Here is a 12,953-nt window from a genome sequence, read left to right on the forward strand (position 1 = left end):
TAATATAAAAACGTTTCTAAAACGAATGGTGGAATGAGCTCCCCAATGACATCAGGACAGCAGATAGTCTATACACCTCCGCCACAAACTAAAAACATGCCCCTTCCGACTATACCTTGACTAAAAGTTTAAACTAACAATTTGGTATCACTGACTTGTAGCACTTTGTAGTTTGGGTTTCTTGAAGAAGATTGTACTTTCTTGATTATTGTTGTTCTGGGTTTGTACCCTCAACGTTGAATGCACTTATTGTAAGTTACTTTGGATAAAAACGTCGGCTAAATGAAATGTAATGTAACATACCTGTGTGTGTGTGTGTGTGTGTGTGTGTGTGTGTGTGTGTGTGTGTGTGTGTGTGTGTGTGTGTGTGTGCGTGCGTGTGCGTGTGTGTGGTTGTGTGTGCCAGAAAAGTAATGTAACATTTTGTGTTTTGAACCTCAGGGCCACCGTATTGCAGACCTGCTGTGAACGTAATAAACAAGGGATAGCAGCGATTATTTCAACATTAGTTTGTCTGACCACAGTATAAAAAGCTCAGCTTATTTGTGCATGCACTCATAAAATGTGAGCACATCGGCTCCAGTAAGTTACTAAAGTCTACAAGGCTTGAATAAACATAAGCATTCTAGCGAGTATGTGTTATAAAATGTGTCATACGTTCAGAAGGTAGACGGAATATCAACAGGAAGTACAGAGCGGTGGCCTACAAATTAAAAGGGTCGTTTCCCCCTTGTGACGATGTAACGTGAATGACGTTTTTCGTGTTTTGTTTTCAAACGGCCGGCACTGGAAGCTGTTGGGATTATTGTGGCTAGCTCGACCCCTCTGTTCAACATGTCTCCTTCGCAGACCCTTCTCTGTCAGTAGAAGAAGCGTCGGGATTTCTCGCCAAACAACTACGTGTTGTGAGTATTCAACACAACCGTGTGTTTCTTACGACGCTGCTCCAGTTGTCGCACAAGCCGCGGTGGCTGCTATCATTCGGCTGTTGTTGAAAAGCTGTCGCTGCTTTTAGCCTGGAAGTGTTAGCTCGCTGTTTATTCTGGGAACATGGTTGTTGACCTGGTTTTTCGTGACCTGACCAGCGGAGCCTCTAATGACAGAAGGGGATGCTGACTAGTCTTTTAAAATCACATGTTTATATTTGATCTTTAACTGGGTTCGCCCTCAACTGTTTGTGTTGATAATCAGAGCCTTGGAAAAGCAGCTAGCACTTAGCTATCTGGTAGCTAGTTGGTGATTTAACGTCAGAACCATGCTTATTGCTAACAGTCAGCTGGTTGTTTCTGAACACAGCTACAGACGTCCAGTCAAAGCAAGCGGTGAGATAAACACTGAGCTCCTTAGAGAGTATAGCTACACTGTGCTGAACTGTTAGCTGAGAGCCAATCACTGTCTGCCACCTGCAGGTATCAGATTGTTGATAGCATCTCAGCTAACTGTTCTCATTCTCTCTGAAAGGTTGTATTCTGTAATCATATGTATCATATGTCCCGTCAATCACACTCAAGAGCGAATCCTTCCGTTCACGGGACAGTCGCACATTAGCTACACATGAGCTAATGCTAACCTTTGAACAGGGAGAGGTTGGTGTTGCTACATTTCCTCATAGACATGTACCGCAGGTAGATGCTAACTGTCCAATATTAACACGTTCTCTCCTACGCAGCAGGGTTAGCACTAAGCTAGCGGGCCGTTGTCAGCCAGGAGCCAGAACCTCAGCAGCAGCATCATCATCAATGGTGTGTCTACATCCCGGAGCCGTCACGTTCTCCTGTGTGCGCTCGATGAACCATCTCCTCAGCTCTCAGCACAGTGAGTGGGGGCCAGGAGGCTCGGATGCCACCTGTTGATTGCAGTGTGTATGTTGGCAGTATCGTGTAACACATAACAACCCATTTCCCTTTGTGTCTCTCAGGCTGCACATGTATGGCGTTTGCGAGGCTTGGAGGGGAGTTTTGCCAAGCCCAGCACCTGATGCTCATTGTGGACAAGTGAACGGGAGACAGCAGCAAGGCACACACACTGCCATTCACTTACACAGGTGTGTGTTGATACGGACTGGTTGTGTGTTTATGCGGGGACATCGTGTCATAGACAGGTTCACAGTAATTACTTTGTTACAGTCCAGTGACAACAGAGAGTAGTATATCAGTGTTGACATAGTCAGTGTTCAGATCTGGTATTAACATCCGTACTGAGTGATTCATCACAAGTGGTCCGCACTGATTTCTGGTATGAACGCACCCGAATATGTCCTGAGATCCGATCATAAAAAAACCACATTCAGAAGTGGTCTTGAACGCATGTGGTCACATTAGTTTTGCTGTCGAAACGCAAATGTGTCCTGGACCATATGTGAAGTACCACTTCCTGACCTGCTAAAGTTTCACAAACAATCTAACTGTTTTACATGTCTCTGGGTCCATACATTGATTTTTCTTTGTGGCCAATGCAACAATGTTAACACTGAACACCACATGATGATTGATACTTTTCATAAATTAGAGAAATCTCTACTGAGCTTGCGAGCTTGTGTCAACACACATACGACATACACTTAAACACAGTGACATCAGGTACTGTAATCTCAGACTAGGCTAAAAACCAAAATAATTTGGTTTCCAAAACAGAATTTCTGGATATGTTTATTTGCATATAGAGCAAGAAATGTCCCAATGTCCAGACCTCCCCTGAATGTCTGAAAGCAGCGGTAGTTAGACTCAGAGCATTGTAATACATTTTAACACTGTTTTCTCTCTCACAGGTCCTTCCTGCCATCTTGTTCAATCGTATGAAGACAAGCCAAAATTCAGTCTGTGACCTGTCCTGGGGAGTGGGGGAGGATTTGGACCAGGAGTTTCCTTTCTGCTCTTCTACTTTCATGCTTTTCCTTCCTGCTTCACATCTCACTCTCACGAGTCTTCTCTGAATGGGCTAAGAGATTTTGAAAGGAAGGAAGGATATATATTTTCGGTCCTCAGTTTTTTTTCTTCTGGACTTTAGGTGTCTTTTCCCGTCGTCTTCATCCCAATCTGCTAAATTTAAATTTAGTTTTCAAGAGATCGTTTAAATTTTTTCCTTCACTGCCAAAAAAGTTTAGATTTTTATCCTTTTTCTTCTTTATTTATCTTTTCCCCCTGTTTTTGATTCAAAAAACTTTTTCTTGCCAATTGAGTAGAATATTTACATTTGTTGCCCATAAATAATTTTTGGTTTAGTGATATTTACATTTTTTAGTGTTCTAGAGTTTTACTTTTTTTCTAAAAGCACACTTTGCTTTTTATCTTTAATTCTTCATCAACAACCCTTTTGTTGGTCTAAACATGAACCGCCCGGCTCCAGTGGAGATCTCCTATGACTGTCTGAGATTCCTCATCACGCACAACCCCACCAATGCACAACTGGGAAGGTTTATAGAGGTAGCGCATTTTATAAGTTTGCATTTCTTTGCCGTTATGTAATTGTGGAAGTCTTGGTATCTTTAATAATGAGTGTACTCTGATAGGATCTAAAGGCATTTGGCGTTAACACCTTGGTACGAGTGTGTGCTGCTACGTATGACAAGACACCGGTCGAGCAAGAAGGCATACAAGTTCTGGTAAGTGATGAATGTGAATCTGCCATTGAAGCTGACTAGTGCAGTGCACGTTCTCAACCTGTCAGTTTAAAGTGTTCTGGTCTTTTCGTCTCAAGTTCCTCAATATACTGTCACTTTTTATTGTTTGTGTGCTGGAGGTTTGGTGTAGAGCATTTTATAAATTAGGGAAGTTAAGTAACTTTGTGTATATTTGTAATGAAGATTTTATAGTCCATGTTTCTCATAATCAGAAAAAAATGTTTTTGTTTGTGTTCATGTTTGTGGTTTATATGTAAGTTTGAAGGATTTACTAAAGAAGTGATATTTTTTCATACATAACATGTTGCCAATTTTAGCCTAGTTGCAACAAACCCACGAAAGGTAATATGTTAGCAGCTAAAACACCAGATCAAATAAAGACTTCCTTTTCCTTCCAGGATTGGCCATTTGATGATGGCTCAGCTCCTCCAGACCGGGTGGTGGACGACTGGTTGAACCTGCTACAGACAAAGTTTCGAGACGAGCCTGGCTGCTGTGTGGCTGTGCACTGTGTTGCTGGACTGGGACGGTCAGTATGCACCACACACAGGTTGAATAAATTAAGATATCAACAAAGTGCCAAGATAAAGTAATAAGTCATTTACTGATGCATAACATGTCTATATAGAGCCCATGGAAGAGGATTTTTAAAGTTGATGCTGATTTCGATAGTGGAGGATTTACAAAGAAATCCGATAATATATATATAAAGATTAAAGTTCCCTGTTGCTATGACGCATTTCCTGCAACCGGATTCCACAGACATATATGAGATCCATGTAGATCAAAACGTGATTTTCTACCTCAGAAGACAAACCCCAACACCACCTGCTTAACGGGGTCATATGTGTTGGACTTTTACCTAGCGTTGGCTAGTAAGCCAGTAGGCCACTGAGGCTATGGAGAATGTTATCAGTGCTTTAATATGTAACTTGAGATATTTGTGTTGAGACTTGAGACACTGGCCACTTAGAACCCTGTTAGTTATAATGTTGTAGGATAATGCAAAAGTAGCCTGCAGCAGCATGGATGTATTGATCCCCCACCGCCACCTTTCCCTCAGAAGATTTAGTTTTTGCTTTAATCCCTGGAAGAAGTTTAAGCATATTTATTGTCTTTCTATTACTCTAATCATTGCTTTCTTATTGGCTGCTCCAAATGAATACTGATCTATGATTAGCTTAATTGGGCCGATTGAATTAATAACTTGATGTGTCGGTTTGGCTCCAGTGACAATTTGGTGTTTATTGTCAGTTATAATGTTACCATGTGTTGAGCTCTGTTTGTCACTTCAATCTGTAGCTGCAGGGATCCAAAGTAATATGGCATTAACTTCATAAAGAAGAAAGCTCAACTAAATAACAAAGATGAACTTTTAATGTGGAGTGTTGTTTCCTTGTTCCCAAACAGATGGCTATACTCCTGTGTTTATTTGTTCTTTGTCCTCAGAGCTCCTGTGCTGGTGGCCCTGGCTCTAATTGAGTGTGGGATGGAGTATGAAGATGCCGTGCACTTCATAAGACTGTGAGTGTCAAGATTTGATTCTGCAGGCTTTTTTTCTCATTTGACTTTATATTAATAACAACTGCTCTGTCTTTTCATGTACCATGTTCAGTACCATCCCTGTAATTACTTATGTCTGTCTGTTTCCTTTTAGGAAGCGTCGTGGGGCGTTCAACTCCAAGCAGCTGCTTTACCTTGAAAGCTACAAACCTAAACTGTGTCTGCGCTCCAAAGATGCCAACGGACAGAGCTGTTGTATACAGTAGGAATCTACAACCCCAAAATAGCCTCACCGCAACTTCTTAGGAGAGTTAACCTGTTTGGTTACATTTTTCTGTTAATATTTACCCCTTGATCGTTATTCAAAGCACTTCATGTCATTTCAGAAATGTAAAGACCTCACTGTGAAGTCCTGCAAATATTCACTGTAATCAAGCAACTTCTGATTTTACATCAAAAATTTGCCTAAAGAGTGGACGTGTTAAAGGTTTTTATTTCTGTTGGTCTGTAACCTCACCTCAACCTGAAGCAGAACTGCACAAATCCTCACATTAAACCCACAGTCTGACGGAACTAATTTTACAGTTGGGGTAAGCAATTTCTGTGGAACGACTGTAGATCGATTTTAACTGAGGGAACAAAATCAATTCATCTGCTTCTTCAGCAGCTCCACTTCCCACATTCCTACCTATGCATTGCCACGGTAAACCACTGATCCCCAAAAGTTGGGATTAACCCAAAAAAATGAGTAAATGGGACAACGCACTAAGCAAATGTGACCAAATTAATGTTACCCACATGTCAAACAGAAACAGGGCAACCTCTTTCCCCTTTCATCCTATTCAACTCTGGTCTCTCCAACGTTGAAACAGCTCACGATGTTCACGTGGGTCTTCACCTTTTCGATATTTCATTATCTTATTTGGGTTGGCTGTAGTCTATGGTTCTTCAGCACTTAGCAATTGGAGCACCACTGTGAAAATGATTGTGGTTATACAATCCTGTGATTTAGCAGTGTTAGCATTTCCAGTGGCTAACAGTAGTTGTTACGTTCTGAAACAGTTGTGGCGGTGTTCGTTATCCGAGGCCACTTTATCCCTCGATAGTAGAAGACACTTGAATGATAACATTATCTCATTTAAGATGTAACAGGTAATATTTACATGTTTTATTAAAAATCACACCAAGGAAGATGATTACAGTACTGTTAGCACATACTTCTTACGACTGTTCCTGTGGAAATCACAGCCCCCCCCATTCTTTGTTTGAGCATGAACACCCTTGTTGCTGATTGGGTGAAACATTGTTGTGCTGTTCAGGTCACCCAGCTGTCTTTGTTTCCCAAATACAGATTTTTTTGAGCCCACACACAGTGAGTGTACAGCTAGCTGGCCAAGAGGAGCTATTGTCAGAATTTGGCTAAATGTATTTTGGATTAAAATATACCTACCTTTAACTGTCCCTGTGAACTCAAGTTTTCTTGGCTGTTAAAATGGAAATACAATCACAACGGTCACCCTCTACATTCAAAGTAATAGATGCAGCTAAAATAAATGCTGCTGATGTAAACACAGATTTTTCGAATTGAGAATTTTGACATATTAAAAATGATATAGCATTGAGTAAATAGTTGGCAGTATGTGCTATCAGAGGCATGCTGGTTTATTGCACATCAAACCACACAGTGGTCCACACTAATTTATTTATTTTTTCAAATTGTTCCACTTACTGACCAAAACATTGCTCTGCAGCCAGATTGTGGCACAGGAAGAGACAGATTTAACAAAAAAACGTGTTCAGAAGATGAAAACGTAAATGGGACAATCTACCAACTTAGTAATTTTCCCACGTCAGTCATAGGAGCACAGTCTGCTTCTCTGGAACAAAGTCACGTCAGCTGTAAATGTTAAACCGTCTTTCGTCATGTCACCAATGGCATAAAGCCAAAATGTGAAAGATGAGATGGTGAATGTGTTCATGACAGAACACTGAAAGTTTCTGGTAGATTATCATCTTTTAGATGTTGAAAACAAACAGAATAAATGACATGTCCTCAGTTGTTTGCTGCAGTGAAGTGTTCACTCCACAGTGTCTGCTCTTTGATATTAAGTGGAAATGTGTTTACAGCCCAGAGGTTGTTACTGAATGACAGTAAGCTTAAGTCAAACCCATGAACATGTTAGTAAGACGTATAAGAGACATTTAACAAAGCAGGACTGATGAGCCTTTACTCACACACACAGTCAGAGAACATTGGTGACCCAGTTAACTGAACTAAAAGGACAATCTTCCAAAAACTTTCTGTGTTTTTCCAACAACAAGCATGGAACAGGACTGTGAAGCCAACATGGCTGCCACTGAACACGTAATGGCCGTTGTCTCTGTCGGGTTCTGTACCTACATGGCTGTCTGCTCAGCTGCTGTGTTTGTGATTTTGGTCTTTGTGATGATCTTGTTTATTTTCTTTCCCTTGTACCTCTTATCTATTTGTACTTTGTGTTTATTTATTGACTCCAATGTGTTTTCTTTGTGAAATGTTCGTCTGCTGGAGGGAAAAAAATCAGTTAGTCTTGAAAGATTAAAGTGTTTAGTACTTTAACTGTTGTGAGTTATTTTTTCTTTCTGAAAACTGTCCAGTATTGTGTCTGTGTCTGTTGTGAACTTGAGAAAAAACACATTAACACTGTTCAAATCAGTGTCACATATTTTCCAAAGGCATTTAAAGTTCTTATTTAAATGCAAGATCAATTTCCCAGTGATGTTGAGCTGTAGTTTCAACCTCACAGATGTCCAATGTGAGGCTGAGCCTGAGCCCGACCTCAGTTAAGTGTGGGATTGTGTGTGAGAGACAGTGAGCGATGGCCTCTGGCTGTGGCGATACTGTGTGAATGTGTCTGTCAGGGTGGAATCACAGCATCATGGAGCCAATGGATGATTCAAGGCTGACTGCCTTTATTGACTGACCTGGCAACACACGCACAGGGACGAACCTTGAACAAAGGAGCCACAGTGAATACACACAATAAATGTCCATGAACTGTGGTGAAGACCCAGTTTTTCAATGCATCTTAGGAAGATTTCTAGTTGGTGTTTAAGTTAAAATACAATAACCAACTCATTAATCGATTATCAAATTGAAACTTCTTGCTGGAACCCAAAGGAAAATGTTTATCGTCATAGTTTCCTTAAATGATAAATCAACAGTAAACAGAGCTCCACATTATATTCTGGTGCATGTTTTAAAGTACCACGTTTATTTATTCATTCAACTTTGGTTTTTATTGGTGTCACAAAATTGTATACATGTAAATAAAATAATATGAGACATATGTTTAAAACACTAATGTAGCAACACACAACAAAGACAAAAAACTACCTACGTGTTTTATGTGTCAACTACAGTCTCACCAAACAACTTCCTCTGTGTTCACCACATTTTTAAAGGACAGAACAGGATGGGTGTGCATAAACAGTGATGAAGATGTAGATATCAACTTCTAGTCCCTTATTCTCAGAGGAAAACAATCACCGTTATAATAAAAAATGCAGAGCATCTGTGCCGATACATTAGTTTGTATTTTCGCTTCATTACTAACACTAATGCTGGGCGTCAAGTGAAATAAAAGAAGAAAAAGGAGTCTAAACTAGCAGCTGCATATTCATAGAATCAAATTGTTCAAAGGCCAAGTTCAAATCTTTTTCAGCTAGTGTTGATTGCTCCTGTTGCCAGTAGGTGGCGATAATGTATTCTCAAACTGGAACACTTTTCAAGTCATTTGTACTTTGAATAGAAACTTGACAGTTGTTTTCCAGGAGACTGACTCCATTTATATGTTTACCAGGCTGAACACATGACGAATACGGTATCACACAAAAGGTGCTAAGTACTGAAATGTTTGTACAGTGTGACTTCAAAATGAACAAACAGACACACACAGCTCTACAGTGTCCTTGGCAGCTGTGGACAGCTCTGTGATAATCTGCTGAATTTATGACAGCTGAACATCTCTAAAGTTGCTGACCATGTGTGTTCGTGTGTGTGTGTGTGTGTGTGTGTGTGTGTGTGTGTTTGTGTGTGTGCTTCAATGTCCTCAAGGCACTGCTCTCCATACTGCATTTGCATGTTACCAGAACAAATTGATTGAACACTGAATTGAACACATACATCAGTTTTCATCTTTTTCTTTTTTAATCTGTTATGAAAAAGCATTACAGCAATCTCAAAATATATCTTACAACATTATGTAATATCGCTACAAACCTTCAAAATGAATGAAGGATTACTCTACAGGATTTTTTAAAAACACACTGCATTAATACACTCTGAACAAGTGCTCAGTATATACAAATATTTTAAATATATAACTTAGCACAGTCTTAAAACGCTATTATCTGTGTAAGCTCTCCAGCAGTTTAGTACAACTTTGTTGGTGCCGACTCTGCCTAGAGAGGGCGCTCTTGCACATAGTGAATAAACAGCATGTCTGGAAAATAGCATTGATTGTTGTATTGGTCGATTAGTCCACCACCTAGTTTTACTGCACATGAAAATGAACCTGGAGGCTATATTGTGAGGAGGAGGAGGAGGAGGAAAGGCCTGGAGGGGAAGGAGAGAGGGGGGAGGGAGGGAGGGAGGTGGTGGCGGATGGGAGGAGGGATGATCGGGACGGTGACCCAGTTCACCCTGCACACCAACCCACTCATGACCAGAGGATGAGAGTCACAGAGATTTGAATGGTGAAGCTGCAGCGGCTGTTTCCAGGTTTCTCACAGCCAGCAGTTTTTCATCTGTGGCCTTAAAACAAAAAGGAGCGAGAGAGAAAGAGAGAGAGGGAGAGAGAGAGAGAGAGAGAGAGAGACCTTTACCGTCTGTGTGTGAGGGAGAGAGAGAGGAAGGAAGGAAGAGGGAGGGATTGAACTAAGGAAAGTGGAGTTTTTTTTAGGTTTCCACAGCATCTGGAGACCTGAGAGGATCTACAGACACACAAGAGGAAGGACAAGAATAGTGTGGACGTACGGAGGAATATCAGAAACCAGAGGAAAAGACTGGATAAAAAACAACACCTTAAAAGAGGAGAAGAGAAGAGAAAAGAAGAGAGGAGTCGAGGAGGAGAAGTAGTTGATCTAACGGGACGGGAGAGGAGCAGAGTTGTGTCACAGCAGCAGGAATGTTACCGGTGAGTTTCTCATTGAGTCAAATATTTCAAACACATTGGACATACAGTAGTTTCTCATTGTATCCTAACAGTCACAGCTGGATTAAAGTTACACACATCTGCAGCTGTGCGGGTTGTGTGAGGGTCACCGAGTCCAGAGGAGTGAGGACAAACTATAGAGCTGTTGTCTTCAGTGATCACAGAGCAGACTTAGAATCAACCGCTGATTCTATTGATGGTATTTTTCAGATACATGATTTGTTAGAGTTATTACAGCTGCTGAGAGTTTGTCACACAACTCAGTGAATGGACAGGAAGTCAAACTGATATTTACCCACAATCAGAGCAGATGTGAACTGCCGCTGTACACAGGGGCGGGCGGGTCACTGTGAAGTTCGGGAAGTCTCGAACAGCCGATCCTTTTCCAAGAGTTTAATTCATTCATTCATGCAAAAGTGCATGAACTAACTCGTAATATAAGTCGTAATATAATACTATAAAAAAATAATTTGAACATATGTGAAATGGAGGTCAGGTTGTTTATTTTCTACCCACCTTGCTTTGAGTAAAACATTGCTTTAACTCCCCCTTATTTAGGCCTATCATTAATATGCTGTAAAAAAGGCTATTACTATATATATATATATATATATATATATATATATATATATATATATATATATATATATATAGTGCTTTAATCAACACTTATTAGAGTATATATATGTATTTAATATGATCACTCCTCCTGTGGACCCTGAATGCTGCAGCGTAAAGCTGATATAATGACATATGTCTTCACAAGAGGTGTTAAACTGCACATTACAGTCTTTAATAAACCCTTTATTACATGGTGTAAATGCTGACTGGGGGGATTATAGTAAAGTGTTACCATAACTCTACCAGCCTTTAAACTAGGCGCAGACGTAACATAGATAAAGTAAATCTTACAATGTGTGGAGGTTTTAAAAGTGCAAGTGGAAAGAGAACTTACTACTGAACTTAATTTGATGATATCAGAAGAAACACACAAGAAGTCACCAAGACATCAACATGGTATTTTAAGATATTCTGTATTTACTGGATAAATTTGCCAGTAAAGTGATTTAAACTTTGCAATAATTCCACATCTAAAATCATTTTGAGTTGTATAAATTAGCTTGCCTAAACTTAGCAGTCTTGATTAATTAGTATCTTGTAATATGATCCGAATTTTTTGTGTGTGTAATGTCTGTCTTTACACCTATTTAAAGGTGTGTGTGTGTGTGTGTGTGTGTGTGTGTGTGTGTGTGTGTGTGTGTGTGTGTGTGTGTGTGTGTTTTGTACACATTCGTGTGCAAGTGTTTGTGTGTCAGAGAGAGAGAGAGCTAGCAGGGAAAGACAACCCCTGCAGGCACACCCCAAATACTCTCAAACACATGCTTTTGTGCATATGTTGTGCATTTGCTCAGCATCCAAGACTTGAATATTTGCAATACATTCATGCCTCAGTATTTAGCTCAGATGTTGGTTCTACAAAACAGAACTCCTAATGTTGTATTAACCTGCATCATTTGCCGCTTTTACATTGTTTGTAACATTTTCTTACAGATGTGTGATGTTTCTGATGAGATAGAAATGGTGTTTCTTAGTGGATGTTAGGAGCATTTACACTACAATACTTACGTTAGGGATGAGGGTTGGGGGGGCTAAGTGTATTTTAATATTGTAAGTAAAAGTAAAACTACTAATCGCTTCCCACAACTGTAATCTGGAATGAAGATCTTGACCGACCAACAGTGAAATGAGTAAACCATAGTATTCCTGTTTCCAATCCTGTCCCTTCTCTCTCTCTCTCTCTCTCTCTCTCTCTCTCTCTCTCTCTCTCTCTCTCTCTCTCTCTCTCTCTCTCTCTCTCTCTCTCTCTCTCTCTCTCTCTCTCTCTCTCTCACACACACACACACACACACAGAAAACACTACTCCTCTTTGTGGCTGAGCTGTGCTGCTGTCAGCTCCACACAATACACTGAAGATATAGAGATGTGTTTACTGCAGGGACACACACACACACACACAGAGAGGGGGAGAGAGACTGTCACCTTGACCTTTCACCCCAGCCCTGAACGCTCTTCCGGGTTCGGGCCTTTTCTTCTCTCTTTCATCCAAAGTAAAGGGAGTTTTGACTTGTGTAATTGTCCCAGGGTTTACAGCACTTACAGTAAATATCTTAACTGCAGGGAAAATGTTTTGTTCCCATACTCCTCCTCTCACCATTTTGCTCTCACTGCTGCTCACATGACCGATGCAACCAATGCAAAACAGAGTATGATATCATCTACCTCTGAAATGTTGAGCAGCTAACACATATTTTCCTGGGTAGAGAGCAGCTGGCAATGTTGCTGCCACCACTTTCATTCCTCATGGACACAGAAAGTAGTCCCTGCTAAATCCCAGTACGCTCGTTTATTAGACACCGCAAGTGCTCCGAGAGTGGAAGTACATTTAAGCTGATTTAAAAGTTAAAAGTTAAAAAAATTAATTTAGTGGATTACAGGATTAGTACTATTTGATGTTTGATATCTTGTGTTAAACGTTGAAGAAAGACCCAGAACAAAAACGATTCATTGACATAAGACAGCACACTGGTTCAGAAGTGTATAGGAGATTTTCTTTCTGAATGAGTGGAAGCTCATG

General features: G+C 40.4%; 2 protein-coding genes across 3 annotated transcripts in view; both read left to right on the top strand.

The window, feature by feature from the left end:
* The first annotated feature begins 809 nt into the window (after nt 1-809).
* On the top strand, nt 810-7,721 carry LOC133015586 (protein tyrosine phosphatase type IVA 2-like). Of its 2 annotated transcripts, none has more exons than XM_061082818.1 (8): nt 810-905; nt 1,670-1,815; nt 1,919-2,044; nt 2,768-3,422; nt 3,509-3,601; nt 4,018-4,148; nt 5,069-5,143; nt 5,277-7,721. In XM_061082818.1, exons 4-8 carry the CDS (start codon nt 3,327-3,329, stop codon nt 5,386-5,388), a joined length of 507 nt encoding a protein of 168 aa, XP_060938801.1. In that variant the 5' UTR covers nt 810-905; nt 1,670-1,815; nt 1,919-2,044; nt 2,768-3,326; the 3' UTR covers nt 5,389-7,721. The 2 variants fall into 2 exon arrangements, with proteins under 2 accessions (XP_060938801.1, XP_060938802.1); XM_061082819.1 differs by having other exon boundaries at nt 1,673-1,815.
* A 2,340-nt stretch (nt 7,722-10,061) lies between these two features.
* LOC133016090 (apoptosis-stimulating of p53 protein 1-like) overlaps nt 10,062-12,953 on the top strand; it is a 50,440-nt gene continuing 47,548 nt past the window's right edge. The window contains exon 1 of the mRNA XM_061083406.1: nt 10,062-10,299. Within this exon, the coding sequence (XP_060939389.1) occupies nt 10,291-10,299 (9 nt within the window). The 5' untranslated portion in view covers nt 10,062-10,290. The remainder of the gene's footprint in view (nt 10,300-12,953) is intronic.

Source organism: Limanda limanda, chromosome 12 (assembly GCF_963576545.1).
Source record: "Limanda limanda chromosome 12, fLimLim1.1, whole genome shotgun sequence".
Classification (NCBI taxonomy): domain Eukaryota; kingdom Metazoa; phylum Chordata; class Actinopteri; order Pleuronectiformes; family Pleuronectidae; genus Limanda; species Limanda limanda.